This window comes from Saccopteryx bilineata, chromosome 2, assembly GCF_036850765.1.
Source record: "Saccopteryx bilineata isolate mSacBil1 chromosome 2, mSacBil1_pri_phased_curated, whole genome shotgun sequence".
NCBI classification, from domain to species: Eukaryota; Metazoa; Chordata; class Mammalia; order Chiroptera; family Emballonuridae; genus Saccopteryx; species Saccopteryx bilineata.
This window is the reverse complement of record NC_089491.1, coordinates 14,745,441-14,764,787: the sequence shown is the minus strand read 5'-3', so window position 1 is coordinate 14,764,787 and position 19,347 is coordinate 14,745,441. Positions and strand designations below refer to the sequence as shown.

The 19,347-nt window shown below is 43.6% G+C and overlaps 2 protein-coding genes across 3 annotated transcripts in view; one reads left to right on the top strand and one right to left on the bottom strand.

Moving 5' to 3' along the window:
• The window catches only part of FBXW2 (F-box and WD repeat domain containing 2), a 42,026-nt gene extending 32,194 nt beyond the window's left edge, over positions 1–9,832 (bottom strand). The window contains exons 1-3 of one of the 2 annotated variants that reach the window (XM_066256373.1): positions 9,786–9,832; positions 9,571–9,679; positions 1,367–1,876 (exon numbers count right to left, since the gene is read on the bottom strand). In XM_066256373.1, the coding sequence (XP_066112470.1) occupies positions 1,367–1,856 (490 nt within the window). In that variant the 5' untranslated portion in view covers positions 1,857–1,876; positions 9,571–9,679; positions 9,786–9,832. The other variant, XM_066256372.1, reaches the window with a different exon arrangement.
• A 4,121-nt stretch (positions 9,833–13,953) lies between these two features.
• Positions 13,954–16,521, top strand: B3GALT9 (beta-1,3-galactosyltransferase 9). Its single transcript, XM_066254664.1, has 2 exons — positions 13,954–13,980; positions 15,241–16,521. The coding sequence occupies exons 1-2, from the start codon at positions 13,975–13,977 to the stop codon at positions 16,339–16,341; spliced, it is 1,107 nt and encodes a 368-aa protein (XP_066110761.1). The 5' UTR covers positions 13,954–13,974; the 3' UTR covers positions 16,342–16,521.
• Positions 16,522–19,347: the final 2,826 nt, after the last annotated feature.

Genomic DNA, 19,347 nt, shown 5'->3' with positions numbered 1-19,347 from the left:
CCACTATCTTCATTCCCATGTCTAAACTCTTTTAACTTTTTTTTTAACAGATTTTTTTTAAATTTTATTTATTCATTTTTTTAGAGAGGAGGAAGAGAGAGAGGAGCAAGAGACAGAGAGAAAGAAGGGGGGAGGAGCTGGAAGCATCAACTCCCATATGTGCCTTGACCAGGCAAGCCCAGGGTTGCGAACTGGTGACCTCAGCATTTCCAGGTCAATGCTTTATCCACTGCACCACCACAGGTCAGGCCTCTTTTAACATTTTTTTTTTTTGTATTTTTTGTATTTTTCTGAAGCTGGAAACGGGGAGAGACAGTCAGACAGACTCCCGCATGTGCCCAACCAGGATCCACCCAGCACACCCACCAGGGGCGACGCTCTGCCCACCAGGGGGCGATGCTCTGCCCCTCCGGGGCGTCGCTCTGTCGCGACCAGAGCCACTCTAGCGCCTGGGGCAGAGGCCAAGGAGCCATCCCCAGTGCCTGGGCCATCTTTGCTCCAATGGAGCCTTGGCTGCGGGAGGGGAAGAGAGAGACAGAGAGGAAGGAGGGGGGGGGGTGGAGAAGCAAATGGGCGCTTCTCCTATGTGCCCTGGCCGGAAATCGAACCCGGGTCCTCCGCACGCCAGGCCGACGCTCTACCGCTGAGCCAACCAGCCAGAGTCTCTTTTAACATTTTTTAAAGAATGTTTTCATTGATATGAGAGTGAGAATGACCGGGGGGGGGGGGGGTGGAGGGAGAGAGAGAGGGGAAAAGAGAGAAGGGAAGAGAGAGAGAGGAGAGGCATCAACTCACTGTTTCGCTTAGTTGGTCTTTCTAGTTGTGTGCTCATTGACTGCTCCCTGTATATGCCCTGACCGGGGCAAAACCCATGACCTCTGGTGTACTGAGTCAATAGTTTATTCACTGAGTCACCTGGCCAGGGCCCCAAACTGTTATATAAAAAAAGATTTTACTTACTGATTTTAGAGAGAGAAAGAAGGCCATGTGTGTGTGTGGGGGGGGGGGGCAGGAAGCATCACCTAGTAGTAGTTACTTCTTGTATGTGCCTTCACTAGGTAAACCCAGGGTTTCAAACTGGCAACCTCAGCATTCCAGGTCTACGATTTATCCACTGTGCCACCACAGGCCAGGCAAGACCCCAAACTCTTAACTTGTAATTCTTCTTAGCACCACAGGAATTCAGAGCAAGAAATACTTCCCCTCTCATACAGTGTAGACAAGGAAGGACACAAAGACGCTATGTACTTCTTCCAAGGTGATCCAACTACTTGCTTGGCCTAGACACAACTTTTCCTCTGGTTTTCCCCCCAAATCATTGCTGATAGAAAGATTAAAGGAAAAGAACAGTTCCAGGGACCCTTACCTGTACAGAGAAGTCCATCTTTGTAGTAAAGTGCATACACTCTGGCACTGTGTCCAATCAATGATGAGGTTTCAAAGGCTTCATGGTCCTCCAGCTGCTTCATTCTCAAAATAGCCTTTAAGTAAACCTTCTTCCAGTGCAAAGCGTCCTGAACAGAATCATCTATCTGCCAGCCCAAATTTTTACACGCAGTCTGCCACACCTCTGTACAGGCACTTATCACCTTATTCCACTGTTTAGAGACGAGGCAGCATGTGAGTAAAGTCTGAGGATCGAGCCATTTTAACAAATAAAAACTGAGCTCCAAGGGCAGGAGTTTGAGGAAGTCCCGCTTGAGGAGAGTCTCCAGGTTATTGGAGAGATGCCTGAGCTGGACTGCCCCACTCAGACTAATCAGGTGATCCAGAGTTTCATTTTTCTGCAAGTCCGTCAGAGAAAGAAATGTAACAGAAATGTTATCAAGCCATGTCTCAAAGTCCTTTCTCTCCATAAGGTTATGGAAAAATTTACCTGTGGCACATCAAAATATTGTATTAGTTCTGCTCAAAAAGACTGTTCAAGCAAGACTGCTAACAAATGAAGTATTAAAAATTAGTGTAAAAAATACAGCATTACAACCTTATGCTTAGTTACATTACAACTTTACAGTTAAAATATTCTATCTGATATTATTTCCATGCACACAAAAGAAAATACATTGAGAAAACATTCTTTAACAAATCATGATTCTTGAAACATAGGTCAATGAAACTTATATTGCTGTAACTTACACCTTTCAAGTCTAGCACATGCTACATGCATTTTGACAAAGATTTACAAAGCATTCATTCATTATGAAACAGTGCATTCTATGTAATATACCTCTTTCATCAAAACCACCATAACATTATTTCCTCAACATATTCTATTTAGGCATTAAAAATCACAAAAATAAACACCATATGACAACTAGAAAGCAAATCTGGAGCAGTAACCAGACACATTAGTTACCATGCTAGGCACAATCTATCCTGTTAGCAAAATCACAGACTGATTACTGGCTTTTGCAATAGATGTTCAGGTGTAAAGGTTTGGGGAAGAAAAATAAGCAGATTGAATAAGATGTGGCTCGGGTACTCCGGTTCTTCTATTTCCTCCATGGCACTGCCTGTTAGAACATGAATTACCAAAGGCCTTATTTGGCCTTACAGAGTCTGTTTTTATAAGCCTCATATGAGCTAGTCATAACTCTTAACCATGTGCCCCAGAATCATGTAGGTCCTAGAAGCCTGAACAAGTAAGGCAAATTTGTATTTCTGATGCTTACAAAATACCAAAACCCACATATCCTCATCTCCACTTTACAGTCCAGAGAAGGTAAATGATTTGCCTACAGTCAACGGAGCTAAAATAGCAGAAAGAATGGAGACCAGTTCTCTCAAGATCAGTAATTTTCCGACCACACCAAGCTGTCTCTCTGAAGTCAGCTACAACCAGGAGCATTACCACCTGATGATAAGATCTGGGGGCACTGTGCCTATCTGATTATACCACCTTCCCTCTTAGGAGAAGAACATATTGCTCCACGGCTAACTGGAACAAAAAAGATTTACAAGTATCCAGCATTACCCAATGTGTCAGGTGTCAAATCACTCTTAACAATGGGGACTATAGTAATGGAAAGAGAACAAAAATAAAGCAAATCAATAAAAAGTCTTTTCCCAAGATTAGCCATTTGCTGACAGATGTTAGTGCTGGTGATGGTTTATTATTCTGGTTTTGTATGTTTAAACATTTCCAGAATTAAAAAATTTCCTTCTAATCTGATCAGTTTCTCACCACACTGTCACACTAATTTTTTTAAATGTGTGTTCAAATTAATGTGGAAGAGGAAAATAAATTTCTTTCTATATAATGTCACCTAGAGTAGGTCGCCTAAAAAGCCAGTTCTCATCTTCCAACTTTGTTAATGGTAGGTGAGTAAAAACCAATTTCATTAATTTCCCCAATATCAAATTTGGCAAGAATGTCATTGGGTAAAAAGCAGTAGGAGCAAACAAACCTTTCTAATCATATCATCTAGCTTTGTTTTTTAGAATCATGAACAGATTGTAAAATAATACTGTTAAAGCCTCAGGGTTTGGGCTACATATGATTTATTAACTTACGGATTTACTTGGCTGCCAAAAAGTAACTAGTTCATTGAAAGTTTTATCAACTGAATACAAGATAACAAGCCTCTTTTTTTCTCAATCTTTTTTTTTAGTTGATTTTAGTGAGAGAGAAATAGAGAGAGAGAGATGAGAACATTGATCAGTTTCTGTATGTGCCCTGAATGGGGATCGAACCCACAACCCTGTGCTTCAGGATGATGTTCTAACCAACTGAGCCATCCGGCCAGGACAATCCTAAAATTCTTCTACAGATAATAATTCTTAAAAATATATATATATTTTTTTGCAGAGACAGAGAGAGTCAAAGAGAGGGACAGACAGGGACAGACAGACAGGAAGGGAGAGAGATGAGAAACATCAATTCTTCGTTGCGGTTCCCTAGTTGTTCATTGGTTGATTTCTCATATGTGCCCCGACTGGGGGGCTGCAGCAGACCGAGTGACCCCTTGCTCGAGCCAGCGACCTTGGGCTCAAGCTGGTGAGCCCTGCTCAAACCTGATGAGCCTGTGCTCAAGCTGGCGACCTCAGGGTCTCAAACCTCGGTCCTCTGCGTTCCAGTCAGACGCTCCATCCACTGTATCACTGCCTGGTCAGGCTAAAAATCTTTTACTTAAGAAAAATCATTCAGCCCTGGCTGGTTTGCTCAGTGGTAGAGTGTCGGCCTGGCGTGCAGGAGTCCCGGATTCAATTCCCAGCCAGGGCACACAGGAGAAGCGCCCATGTGCTTCTCCACCCCTCCCCCTTTCCTTCCTCTCTGTCTCTCTCTTCCCCTACCGCAGCCAAGGCTCCATTGGAGCAAAGTTGGCCCAGGCGCTGAGGATGGCTCCATGGCCTCTGCCTCAGGTGCTAGAATGGCTCTGGATGCAACACAGTGACGCCCCAGATGGGCAGAGCATTGCCCCCTGGTGGGTATGCCGGGTGGATCCCGGTCGGGTGCATGCGGGAGTCTGACTGCCTCCCCGTTTCCAACTTCTTTTTGGTTAACATTCATACAATGTTACAACAGTTAGTTACTTAATACTTGCTAATTAAAAACATATACAGTAGCCTGACCAGGCGGTGGCGCAGTGGATGGAGCGTTGGACTGGGATGCGGAGGACCCAGGTTCGAGACCCCGAGGTTGCCAGCTTGAGCACAGGCTCATCTGGTTTGAGCAAAAAAAGCTCACCAGCTTGGACCCAAGGTCGCTGGCTCAAGCAAGGTGTTACTCGGTCTGCTGAAGGCCTGCAGTCAGGGCACATATGAGAAAGCAATCAATGAACAACTAAGCTGTCACAACGAAAAACTGATGATTGATGCTTCTCATCTCTCTCCATTCCTGTCTGTCTGTCCCTATCTATCACTCTCTCTGACTCTCTCTCTGTTTCTGTAAAAATTAAAAAAAACAACCCATATACAGTAACATCTGTCCAGGAATCATTTTTACAGTAAAAAAAGGGAACAGGGTTTCCTCTAACATAGGGGTCGGGAACCTTTTTGGCTGAGAGAGCCATGAACGCCACATATTTTAAAATGTAATACCGTGAGAGCCATACAATGACCCGTGTACGTTATGCATTATCCAATAAAAATTTGGTGTTGCCCTGGCCGGCTGGCTCAGTGGTAGAGCATCGGCCTGGCGTGCAGAAGTCCCGGGTTCGATTCCCAGCCAGGGCACACAGGAGAAGCGCCCATCTGCTTCTCCACCCCTCCCCCTCTCCTTCCTCTCTGTCTCTCTCTTGCCCTCCCGCAGCTGAGGCTCCACTGGAGCAAAGATGGCCCGGGCGCTGGGGATGGCTCCTTGGCCTCTGCCCCAGGTGCTAGAGTGGCTCTGGTCGCAACAGAGCGATGCCCCGGAGGGGCAGGGCATCGCCCCCTGGTGGGCAGAGTGTCGCCCCCTGGTGGGCATGTTGGGTGGATCCCAGTCGGGCGCATGCGGGAGTCTGTCTGACTGTCTCCCCATTTCCAGCTTCAGAAAGGTACAAAAAAAAAAAAATAAATTGGTGTTGTCCCGGAGGACAGCTGTGATTGGCTCCAGCCTCCAACAACCATGAGCATGAGCAGTAGGAAATGGGAAATGGATTGTAATACATGAGAATGCTTTATATATATATATTTTTAATATTTTATTTATTGATTTTTAGAGAGAGGGGAGAGAGAGAGAGAGAAGGGGGAGGAGCAGGAAGCATCAACTCCCATATGTGCCTTGACCAGGCAAGCCCAAGGTTTCGAACTGGCAACCTCAGTTTTCCAGGTTGACGCTTTATCCCACTGCGCCACTACAGGCCAGGCGAGAATGTTTTATATTTTTAACGTTATTTTTTTTATTAAAGATTTGTCTGCGAGCCAGATGCAGCCATCAAAAGAGCCACATCTGGCTCACGAGCCACAGGTTCCCAACCCCTGCTCTAACACCTACACCTCTACACACAAACACAAAATATGCCATACATTCATCATAAAAATGCTTACATTCATGTAAGCTGAATTGTTATTTAAATGACCAGAAGACAGATTTGTAATACCTGTGAAAATATCATCAGGTTCCCATTATTCACAAATAACTAAAAGACATCTTACAGCATGCCATGAGCCCACAACACCAGACTGTAGGACAAGCTTTCCAGTGAGCAGTTTAAAAAACAACAACAAAAACCTCAGCCAGCCCTGGCCAGGTAGTTCAGTAGATAAAGCATTGACCCTGCAAGCCAGAGGTTGTAGATTTGATTCCTGGTCAGAGAAGGTATGAGAAGTAATCAATGATTACACAACTAAATGGAACAACTAAGTGAAACGAGTTAATGCTTCTTTCTCTCCCTTCCTCTCTCTCTCAAATCAATGGAAAATTTTGAGAAAAAAAAAATACCCAGCCATTTCTGAGAATTATACATTCTGCTACCTCCTTGAGAACTTTTCCCCTCAACTCTTAAATTGGAGATTGCCCTTTAAGCTATAGAACCCCTATGAGTGGCTGTTTTCCAGTTCTTCATCTCCAATTGTTAAGAAAAAGGTATCTTTATTTTAATAAAGCAGATTCATTAACTCTGCAAAATGTATGATTTAAAAACATCAGTTTTTACTCTTCTAAAGTAATTAACTAACTTTGGAGGGAACTTTCTTAAGGCCACAGGTCTAAACTGAACTCTTTGAGAGCCTCTGGGAATATTATGTACTGGCAGCACAAGGCCTCAAGGGAAAAACTTCAGGAAGTTAGATTTCAATTCACCATAAGGAGGAGGAGCTTTTAAATCATCAGAGCTTTTTAATAATGGAGTAGCTGCCTCCAGAGTGGTGAGCTTCCCATTACTAGGAACAGCCAAGGACAACTGGATACAAAGCCAGAATGAGGTAAACGAAAATGCTTTGAAGTCAATCAAATCTTTTACTGATTCAGCCACTTTCTATGTGATCATGGGCATGTTCAACTATAAAATGGAAGCTGTCATTCATCTTGAGGGTGAAAATCAAAAATAGAGCAGGAACATGCTTAGAACAGAGTCCAGTCTAAAGTAACTCCAACGGCACTTTTTGTTAGTTTTATTACAAATACCTGGTAGGAAAACTTTTAGTGGCCAAGACTGAAAGAAACATGACCACCAACATCTCTTTGAAGGCTATCATCTTACTATAAAAGTTTTCTTTTTCTTTTCTTTTTAAGATTTTATTTCTTGATTTTACAGGGGAAAAGTATCAACCAACTCATAGTTGCTTCACTTAATTGTTCATTGCTTGCTTGCTTGCTTCCTTACTGTATGTGCCTTGACCATGTAAGGCCAGGGTTTCAAACTGGCAACTTCAATATTCCAAGTTGACACTCTATCTACTGTGCCACCAAAGGCCACGTATAAAGTTTTTCTTAAAATGGCTTAAGAGCCCTGGCCGGTTGGCTCAGTGGTAGAGCATCAGCCTAGCATGCAGGAGTCCCAGGTTCGATTCCCAGCCAGGGCACACAGGAGAAGCACCCATCTGCTTCTCCACCCTCCCCCTCTCCTTCCTCTCTGTCTCTCTCTTCCCCTCCCGCAGCCAAGGCTCCATTGGAGCAAAGTTGGCCCGGGCACAGAGGATGGCTCTGTGGCCTCTGCCTCAGGCGCTAGAATGGCTCTGGTTGTAACAGAGCAACGGCCCAGATGGGCAGAGCATCGCCCCCTGGTGGGCATGCCGGGTGGATCCCGGTCGGGCGTATGCGGGAGTCTGCTTGATGGCCTCCCCGTTTCCAACTTCAGAGAAATACAAAAAAAAAAAAGGCTTAAGATATATGGAAGAAAAACTCAAGGGCCCAAATTTACTAGGAGTTCAATTTATAATTAAGGGCAGTTATATCAACTTGAGGCTATAGTTTCCCTCTAGGTGCATTTTTCTCTACACTCCACCCATACTCATTCTTTCTTGCCCCTTTCCACACCCCCCCCACTTCAGACTAAACATTAAACTTGCCCTCTTGTGCCTCAATATTAAAAATTACAAAGCTCTGAAATTGGCAGTGTCATGAAAAGACTCCTAAGTAGGAAGATGGGAGACCTGGGTTTGGTCTCTGTTTTGCCATTAACTCTGTATGTTCCCTTTGGCAACTCTATTTGTATTGGTTTAATGTCTACCATAGACATTACCTCGTTTGATTTTCAAACCTTGTGAAAGATAACAGCACTACAGCTCTTAACTAATAAATGCGGAAATTTATAGCTCAAGAAGTGGAGTGGCTTTCCTAGGGTCCCATAAGAAACAGCAGCCTCAAAATCTTGCCCACTCTCCCAATACAAAACTCTACCTCTAGGCCCTGGCCGGTTGGCTCAGTGGTAGAGCGTCAGCCTGGCGTGCAGAAGTCCCAGGTTCAATTCCCGGCCAGGGCACACAGGAGAAGCGCCCATCTGCTTCTCCACCCCTTCCCCTCTCCTTCCTCTCTGTCTCTCTCTTCCCCTCCCGCAGCGAGGCTCCATTGGAGCAAAGATGGCCCGGGCGCTAGGGATGGCTCCTCGGCCTCTGCCCCAGGCGCTGGAGTGGCTCTGATCACAACAGAGCGACGCCCCGGAGGGGCAGAGCATCGCCCCCTGGTGGGCGTGCCGGGTGGATCCCGGTCGGGCGCATGCGGGAGTCTGTCTGTCTCTCCCCGTTTCCAGCTTCAGAAAAATACAAAAAAAAAACAAAAAACAAAAAAACAAAAAAAACCTCTACCTCTAGGAATTATTAGAGATAAAGCATAAGGAATGCACCTTTCTCTCCTCCACTGGGGCCTGGCTTAGTCAAGAGTGAAAACAAGACACTTATTTTTGGGGAGGAGGTTTCATCTTCCCTCTTATCAAGCATAATCAGCAGTTTAAAAAGCACAGAGGTTTTCATATACGCAGAATTATCTTTTCAATATTCAAGAAGCTGGTAAAGCTGGTTGCCTCTAGAGAAAATTGCAGAGCTGAGAAACAGGGATAAGGAAGGGATCTCTTGTTAAATTAAAAAACATGTTTATATACTATCTACTTAGAAGCCATCTTTGGTTTAAGATTACATTTTAAAAGCTTTGAAAAAATACAAACAATAAAATAAGGGCTATGCAACTTCACTTGTTGCCAGGTGACCCTGGGCAAATCACTTCACCTATCTCAAAAGCCCAGTTTTCTCGCTTGTAAAATTGAGTTGTAACCACTTGTAACCACGAACAGAATTGCCTACAAGGGTTTTTGTACATAGGATAATGTAGGTAAAGCGTTTGGCACCGTACCTGACACACTGGTAAGCCTACAAGAAATGCAGGTAACCATTATTAGTTAGCACTGATATTGTTATCTTTAGTTCAAGCAGCATCCCACATACACACCTGTTTCCATGGCATACCCACAACTACGGCGCTGTCCCTCACATTAGTACAGCGCTTGTACTTCATACACCACCTCTCCACACTTCATCTTTCAAACTCAGGGCAGCCCTGGGACATCACTGTTAACTCATTTCGTAGCTAAGGAACCTGAGGCAGTAACTCCGAGGCTCAATTTTCCCATCTCTAACATCAACTCCAGATCCCTTCACCCCGTTCGTCGCTCCCAGGTCCCCGGCTCCCGGAGCCGTGATCCACGCGGCACTGACCTGAGCGAGCGCCCCGGGGCCCGGGACCTCGCGCGGGGCTCACACCGACCAGGCGCGCTCGGGCCGCCAGAACCTCGCAGCGGCCAGGTCCGCTCCGCAGCCATGGCGCCTACAGGGAGAAAAAGACAAACGGCCGGGGGCGCGGCGGGTCAGTAGAGGCGCGGGCGCCTGAAACGCCCTAGCCGCTCCAGCCCCGCCTTGTATACAGAACAGACCTGGACCAGTGGCCGCCGCTCACCGCCCGCAACCTCACAGGGGAGCGGCTTCCGGTGCTGCTTGCGTCATCTCCGCGCGTCCCTCCGCCCCCGGCGCCCAGCGGCCCTGTCTATACTTCCGGCCCCGGGCTCAAGGGGGAAGCGGGAGGGCAAAGGAGAGAATAGAAGCGGTGGAGCATGCGCAGTACGGCCCTCTCGACAGGGACTCTCCACCAAAGCTTACATCCAGGCTGTATAGTATCCGGATATGTCCCGCGCATTTATGTTCCTCGTCCAATCTGATCTTGCTTCAACTCTGCGGCACTGCTTTTATTATCTTCGCTTTGTGGGGGAGCGGGAGGAGAAGTTAAGAGACGTGTTCCCAAATCAAACAGTCTACTGAGCATCTGTTATGTCCCAAACACCGTTCATGGGGATAAGGTTAATGAACAGAAAGCGCAAAAATCCCTGACCTTCTGGGGCTTACCTCCTAGTGGAAGACACAGAGAGATAAATAAGATATGATGCAAACTTTGGCAACCGTTAAAGAGAAAAATTTAATCAAGGTAAGGGGGTTGGTAAGGGAAAGAAGAGAGATGGTTACATCTCAATTAAAACCATGTATTTCCTATGTGCCAAGTACTCTTCTAGCCACTTTATTTGTTATAGCACTCTATCCCTACCACAACCCTAAATGGTAGTTACTATTATCAGTTGCATTTTTAGATATGGAGAAACTCAGGTCAAAAGAACATTTAAGCACAGGTCCCGTTCAGAGCATAAGCTATCCTTGTCTGTAAGGGCTCATAAACTTCATGCACGCGCGCGCGCGCACACACACACACACACACACACACACTACATGCACCTTATACCAGCATTGGACATTAGGACTTTCAGCAATGATGTTCTATACCTGCGCTGTCCAATAGGGCAGCCAGTACCCTCTTGTGGCTATCAAACACTTGAAAATTACCTAATGTGACTGAGGATATAAAATTTTAATTTTAAGTAATTGAAATTTAAATAGCCACATGTGGCTTATGACTAATATATTTGACAACTTGGTCCAATGATATAGGTAGGCATAATAACATAGAATATATAAAGTGCCTGACCAGGCGGTGGCACAGTGGGTAGAGCGTCAGACTGGGATGCAAAGGACCCAGGTTCGAGACCCCAAGGTAGCCAGCTTGAGCGGGGGGAAAAAAAAAAAAAGCTCACCAGCTTCGCTGGCTCAAGCAAGGGGTTACTCAGTCTGCTGAAGGCCTGCGGTCAAGGCACATATGAGAAAGCAATCAATGAACAACTAAGGTGTCGCAACAAAAAACTGATGATTGATGCTTCTCATCTCTCTTCGTTCCTGTCTGTCTGTCCCTATCTATCCCTCTCTCTGACTCTCTCTCTGTCCTTGTAAAAAAAAAAAAAAAAGAATATAGAAAGTAAGACAGTCACATATCCAGTTAGTGGTAGGGCAGAGCCAACACTCTAAACAGACTTTAGGGTGCTTGAAACATGGGAGATAAAAAATTGATCATGTGGGATGGAGCCAATAGCCAACAACAGACTTTAGGGTGCTTGAAACATGGGAGATAAAAAATTGATCATGAGGGATGAAACCAATATCGTGCCCTGAAAGTCAGATTTCAAGAGAGCAAATTTGATTTAGTAGGCAACAGTAAGCCTCTGTAGGCTTCTAAGACACAGAGTCACTGTTGACAATATTATAAGAAAATTTAGGAAAACATGGGTACACAAATCAGATAACCTCTAAGAATAGGAAGGCAGTACTAAGGTAATTAAAATCAAGCACCCCTATTAGCCTCACCACATGGTAGAGCACTGGATAGAGTGTTGGCCTGGGATGCAGAGGACCCAGGTTCAAAACTGCAAGTCCCCTACTTGAGTGCAGGCTCATCTGTCTTGAGCGTGGGATCACCAGCTTGAGCCCAAGGTTGCTAGTTTGAGCAAGGGGTCACTGCCTCAACTGTAGCCCCTGGTCAAGGCATATATTATGAGAAAGCAATCAATGAACAACTAAGGTGCTTCAATGAAGAATTGATGCTTCTCATCTCTCTACCTTCCTGTCTGTCCCTCTTTCTGTCTCTAAAAAAAGAAAAGAAAAAAAAGCAAGCACCCCTATATATTCGTAGCAAACAGTCTCAACCCAAATATGATAGGAGATGGATGACTCAAACTGGAAATTCCAGATGGAGCTGCTCCAGTGACAATATATTATTTGAGATTCTTATGGACAAAGAAACCAAATTCTAAGTTTAAGCCCAGAGGAGACCCAGAAGCAAAATTTGTGGCTCTAAAATGAAAATTACAAAATAGGATGTGTTTAATTAAATACCTATAAGACCAATTGAATTGTTAGATTTAGTATATGTAAAAAAAATCCCTTTCATTTGAATGGTTTTTGAGGTTAGGTTTTCCTACTTTGTAAAAATTTTCAAGATTAAGCAATGACTGTTGAGAAAACATAGACAACTTTAAATGTAACGAGTTATTCCTAGTTAAATAATTCCAAAAAGAGTTGTAAATAGCAGGTGGGAAGATCACTATATAAAAAGAAAAAAGAAGAAATATAGCCTGGCCTTATAACAGAATGATCAGTACAACTGCTAATGTGACAGAAACATGAAAATATGCTGGATGTTGTTCTTTCTTGAAAATAAGTTTACTGGTAGAAACAATGTTTGGGATAAGTCCTACACATAAATGCTCTAGGAAAATAGCTAATGCTAAACATCAAATGCTCAGTCTCTTCAATTCAGGCTAAAATAGACTTCATATTGTTTTGCATTTTGAGAGAGTTACCTGGGAGGGGTATTTGAATAACATATAATTGATATAGTAAAGTCCCTTAGCCCAGTGGTCCCCAACCTTTTTTCAGCCACGGACCGGTTTAATGTCAGAAAATATTTTCACTGACTGGCCTTAGGGTGGGATGGATAAATGTATCACGTGACCGAGACAAGCATCAAGAGTGAGTCTTAGACAGATGTAACAGAGGGAATCTGGTCATGTCTTTTTTAAATAAAACATCGTTCAGGCCCTGGCCGGTTGGCTCAGTGGTAGAGCATCGGCCTGGCGTGCAGAAGTCCCGGGTTCGATTCCCGGCCAGGGCACACAGGAGAAGCGCCCATCTGCTTCTCCACCCCTCCCCCTCTCCTTCCTCTCTGTCTCTCTCTTCCCCTCCCGCAGCCGAGGATCCATTGGAGCAAAGATGGCCCGGGCGCTGGGGATGGCTCCTTGGCCTCTGCCCCAGGCGCTGGAGTGGCTCTGGTTGCAACAGAGCGACGCCCTGGAGGGGCAGAGCATCGCCCCCTGGTGGGCAGAGCGTCGCCCCCTGGTGGGTGTGCCAGGTGGATCCCGGTCGCATGCGGGAGTCTGTCTGACTGTCTCTCCCTGTTTCCAGCTTCAGAAAAATACAAAAAACAAAAACAGAAACAAAAAACAAAAACAAAAACAAAAAAAAACATCATTCAGACTTAAATATAAATAAAACAGAAATAATGTAGACCGGTACCAAATGGCCCACGGGCCGGGGGTTGGGGACACTGCTTTAGCCTACACCAGAAATTCAAAATCCTTCCCAAAGAAACACACAACCCATCTCACCATTTGTTTCTTTGGGGAGAAAAATTGTACCCATTCATATGACACGTATTCCTTGATGCTTAGTATATTTCTTGAATGTGCATGTCCAGTGGGAGGAAGGGTGGAAACTATCAATACTTCAATTACTTAGTTTCTGGAGGTGCACTCCAAACACATTATATGACATTTCTTCATGTGTGGTAATATTATGGAGAGGTGATATAGGTGAACTGTTCTTTCAAGCCCTATGCATACTTCACCAGGAACTGGCATAAAGACAAGGGGTCAGTTTCAAGAGGTACAAAAGATTGGAAGCATTTGAGGAGGGTTTTTTTTGTTTTGTTGTTGTGGTTTTTTTTGGTAACTCTTTGTTCTGGATTCACTCTAGCTGTAACATGATCAGCACTTGCTCTCCTATACAGCCAGCAGGTATTCTGGGACAAAAGCTCAGGTTGATTGGCCAGAAACCCTATCCTTAAAGTCTGAGGCACAAAATACTTTACTTCAGTTGCTATTAGACTGGCATGATCCTGAGATACATTCAGGCATAATTTGGCATCTGGACTCAGTAAATTCCAAAGCCCTGAAATTGCTCACAGACAACATGCAGGTAAGTTTCTTATCATCTTTGAAGCATTTGCTGTCTATTACAATAGACTTTGAGGCTGGTGTTTCTTCTATGTACACATATCAGCACTGAGAATATGGAAAGCAGTTCAGAGTATAATTTCAGGAGGGTTTTTTGTTGATATTGTTGTTTGTTTGTTTTGTTTTCCTAGTCAATAGACACGGAAAAGTAAAATATGGGGACTCAAGATTCTCTAGTGGTTAAGAGTGAGCTTTGGAATTTGATATACTTGAGCTCAAATCATGGCCATATTCCACCCCCTTACACACTGAATGATATTGGGCAAATTACTAAACACAGCTCAGATGCTCAGTTCAATTTTGAAGAAAACCTACCTGAAAGGGGTATTACTATGACTAAATGATTAAGGCATGTAAAAGTGCTTATCACATTGGCTGGCCCATGACAAGTGTTTAATTAGCAGTTAACTATTACTATGGGATGGTTTATCGAAACTCCCATGAACAGAGATTTAATTCCTTTAATGTTCCCTGGCTCTATTATATTACAATACTGCATATGCTCTTCTAGATGCAAAGTTTCCATCTCCTTTGATGAAGTGGCAGAAGCTTGGCATGAGTCTATCCTAGATGTCTGTAGGGCTGCTAAGCAGATAGGAAGTATCTGCCCATATTGACAGACATGTCAGATGAATTAAGGGACATTGTCAAAACAATGTCAGAATTCAGTATTAGATTAAATTGAAAAGTCATCCTGGAATATGGTAAATGTTTGATAGTAGCCATTGTGCAGTGACCAATAAAAGCAACCAGGTCATTGAAAAATAGCCCTTGACCTTTGTAATTAGAGAAGAAATTGATACGATGCTTCAATCCCAGAAAGAATGCTATGTATTTTCCTACAGGCTTTTTAGCACACTGATGCCACTTGTTACTTTATATCCCTGTGTCTATGTGGGATTCCTCTTCGCTTCCCCAGCATTTAACATAGAGCCTTGTATACATAGTAAGCAGGCTTTCATCCAAACAGGCAAGAAAACAACCAACCAATATATTACTGTTCCCACTTTGTGCCAAACATTGAACTCAGCAGCACTAGAGAAGAGGCATGATACCTACTGTCTAGAAGGCCACGATCTAGTTGTAGAGACAGCTTAACAAAAATAATAATAACACCTAAAATAGTATACTGCTAAGTGCTATAGAGGTGCATACGGTATTTAGTTGGGGCAAAAACCGAGATAAGAGATAAAGGTTGAACATGTGTTCTTTTCTTATTTAGGTGACATTCTGCAGACTTCGGACTCACCAGTGGTGTTTCATTCTGTTTAATGTTATCCTATTTCACGCCTTGTTTTTTGGGGCTGATTTTGTGGAGGAATACTTTCTACATGCTTTGCCTTATGTAGATATGAAAGTTCTTGAAATTAAGGATAAGGCAAGAAAACTGAACACGGAGCCCATAAGAAGTAATATTTCCAAGTATTACATTTTGAGCCAGTCGGAAGTGTGTAGAGGGAAGAACATATTTTTGCTCTCTCTTATCTTCAGTAACCCAGGAAATCAAACAAGACGGGACCTCATCAGGAAAACCTGGGGTAATGTGACCAGTGTCCGAGGGCACCCCATTCTCACACTATTTGCTTTGGGAATGCCTATTTTGGTATCTACCCAGCAAAAGATAGACACAGAGTCCCATGAGAATAATGATATAATCGAAGGCATCTTTTTGGACAGTGCTGAGAACCAAACCCTGAAAATCATCACAATGACACGGTGGGCTGTGACTTTCTGCCCTAATGCCCTGTTCATTCTCAAGGTTGATGAAGAAATGTTTGTCAATCTACCAAGCTTGGTAGAGTATCTTCTCAATCTGAAAGAACACCTTGAAGATATCTATGTAGGAAGGGTTATCCATCAAGATATGCCCAATAGAGACCCTAATAGCCAAGAATTTGTCCCTCTTAGTGAGTACCCAGAAAAGTACTACCCAGATTACTGCAGTGGTGAGGCCTTTATTATGTCCCAAGATGTGGCTCGGATGATGTATGTGGTTTTCAAAGAAATACCCATTATGGTCCCTGCTGATGTGTTTATAGGAATTTGTGCGAAGTCTATTGGCCTTATACCCATCCACAGTTCAAAGTTTTCTGGGAAAAGGCACATCAGATACAACAGATGTTGCTACAAGTTTATCTTCACATCTTCAGAAATTACAGATGCCGAAATGCCTGTGGCATGGAAGGAAATTAATGATGGTAAAGAATGTACACTGTTTGAGACTTACTCAGGACTCATTTCCTGCAAACTTCTGACATACCTTGACAGCTTCAAACGTTTTCAGATTGGTACCATAAAAAACGCCATGTATTATGGTGATTAGAGTGTGTTTTTCTTATAGGTGTGCTCTTTTAAAATTACCTCCTACCTTGTTATAGAAAGCATTTCTTTGTCTTTTATGTAGTTTTACTCAGAAAGTTACAGATTGTTTAGTGCCCTAATATACATCCTATTGAAATCTTACTTTAAAGAATTTAAGTTGGTGTAGCATGATTCTTTTCAATAAAACTTCTCATCCAAGTGTTAGAACATTAAATGTAATTACAACTGCTTCTCTTTAAAATTAGTGAATTAAAAAAAAATCACATTCTATGGACCTGTCATGATTCAGTAATCACAGTGGTGCCTAATTTTTGAGAATGCTCAGAATTAAAGAAAACATTAAACAAGGAATTTAACAAATGTTCATCTTGTCTGCAAACAGGAAAGATTTTAGTAAACTGGGTGGTGGATCACATTCAGTTTAAAAATTTTAGCTACCTGGCCCTGGCCGGTTGGCTCAGCGGTAGAGCGTCGGCCTAGCGTGCGGAGGACCCGGGTTCGATTCCCGGCCAGGGCACATAGGAGAAGCGCCCGTTTGCTTCTCCACCCCTCCGCCGCGCTTTCCTCTCTGTCTCTCTCTTCCCCTCCCGCAGCCAAGGCTCCATTGGAGCAAAGATGGCCCGGGCGCTGGGCATGGCTCTGTGGCCTCTGCCTCAGGCGCTAGAGTGGCTCTGGTCGCAATATGGCGACGCCCAGGATGGGCAGAGCATCGCCCCCTGGGGGGCAGAGCACCGCCCCTGGTGGGCGTGTCGGGTGGATCCCGGTCGGGCGCATGCGGGAGTCTGTCTGACTGTCTCTCCCTGTTTCCAGCTTCAGAAAAAAGAAAAAAAAAAAAATTTAGCTACCTAGTATATACCAACTTAAACCTTTCTATTGTCAAGACTTAGGTCTCTTAATATTTATTTTTTTTTTGCAAGAGCGATGAAAAAGTTGCCTCACGTAGGCTGTTCATTGATTGCTTCTCATACATGTCTTGATGGGGGGGGGGGCTCAAGCTGAGCCAGTGGTCCCTTGCTCAAGCCAGCAAGCTAAGGATCAGGTTGATGATCCCACACTCAAGCCAGCGACTCCACACTCAAGCTAGTGAGCCTGCGCTCAAGCTGCCAAACTCCGGGCTTCAAACCTGGGACCTCAGCGTCCCAGGTCAATGCTCTATCCACAGCATCACCACCACTCAGGTGGGTCTCTAACATTTTGTGAAGTGATTTTCAAGTACTAATTAGGCAGTGCTTTATAGATGGGATGCAGCATTCACATTTCATGTTATGTATATGCTCTGTATTAGTTTCCTAGGGATGCCATAACAAAGTACCACAATCAGGGTGATGTGGAACAGAAATTTAACTCACTTGAAGATCTAGAAGCTGGAAGTCCAAAGTTAAGGTGTCAGCAGGGACATGCTCTCTCTGAAGCCTGCAGTGGAGAATCCTACTTTGTCTCTTCTAAATTTTGGTGTTTGCCAGCAATCCTTGGTTTATAGATGCATCACTGCAATCTCTGCCTCCACTGTGTCTGTGACTTTGTATTTTTCTTTTGTGCTTTGTCTCTTTGTCCGACTTTATCTCTTAAGACACTGGATTAGGGCCCACCCTAACAACCTCACCTTAACTTGATTAGATCAGCAAATCAATGACTTACCTATCTTGAAATAAGGTTACATTCACAGGTACCAGGAGTTAGCATTTCAATCTGTCTTTTCGGAGCATGCAATTTAACCCACAATTCACACTTCCTGATTTCTTTTGTATAATTAGGCACTAAATCAATAGTTTCCATCCTGGGGTTCTTGGAATTTTAGATGTCCCCAGAGGAATATACTTTGAAAATCCCTGTAATGATACTTATTAAATAGTATTTTTTGGATGTTACTAAATGGTACTAAGCCTCAGTTTATGTACAAATCAGCCTTGTACGGTTTATGGACTAGATGAGATGCGATAAGTGTTAAGCATTAGATTTGGCCCATAGTAAAGATTCAATAAGAGGAAGAGGTAGCATTTAAGTACATTCTGAGTTAAATAGCTTAGGTTCAAATCTCAGCTCCACTTATTTGCTGTGACCTTGTACAGGTTCTTTAACTCTGCTGTGTCATGTAAAAACAGGGTAATAACAGTACCTAATTCCTAGGAGTGGGAGGACAGCAACATGAGTTAATACTGAAAAGCCTTTAGAACAATGCCTGACACACAGCACCTTCAAAATACAACCAAGTAACAAAAGAGGAACACATTTGACTAATCCTCAGAAAGCCAGGTTAATCTTCTCATACGTGCCTTGACTTGGCTAGCCTGGGGTTTCGAACCAGGGACCCCAGCATTCCAGGTCGACGCTTTGTCCACTGCGCCACCACAGATCAGGCCAGGTCAATGCTCTGACTCTGGGCAGTACAACCTGTATAAGGTACTTGATTTCTCAGGCTTATTGTCTTTGTCTGCAAAATGATACTAACTTGTAAGGCTGTTAGGAGGATAAAACAAGAAAACCCACACCAAGTGCCCACCATAAAGTAAATGCCAAAAAATGGTAAATAATATTATTAATGATAAAAAGTTTTAGACATATTGAATTACTGTAATTCCTCAAAAATGTTGTTTTCATGTCTGTACCTCTGCTTCCTATTCTGTTCCCCTCTGTTCTTCCTTATTATCTCCTACTGGTTCTTCAAGATCAGGCATTTCCTTCTCTGGGAAACCTTCTCTCAAGTCTGGGGTGGGTGTTTTTATTTTCCCCTAACAGTGTATTTACTATATACTGATTTTTCTGTTGACCTCTCTCCCCTCACCCCAATAGCCACTTGCCCCTGTGTGATCCTGGGATAAGCTACTTAACTTCTCTGAGTCTCGTTTATTCACCTGTGAAACAGAAATACAAAAATTAACGGGATAAATTTAGCACTCAGGACAACGTATAACACTTTCTCCAATGCCAAGCACATAATGAGAAGTAAATGAGTATTTATTAAATGCAAAATAATATCTTGCAAATTTTATTTAACCTTTGAAAAAAA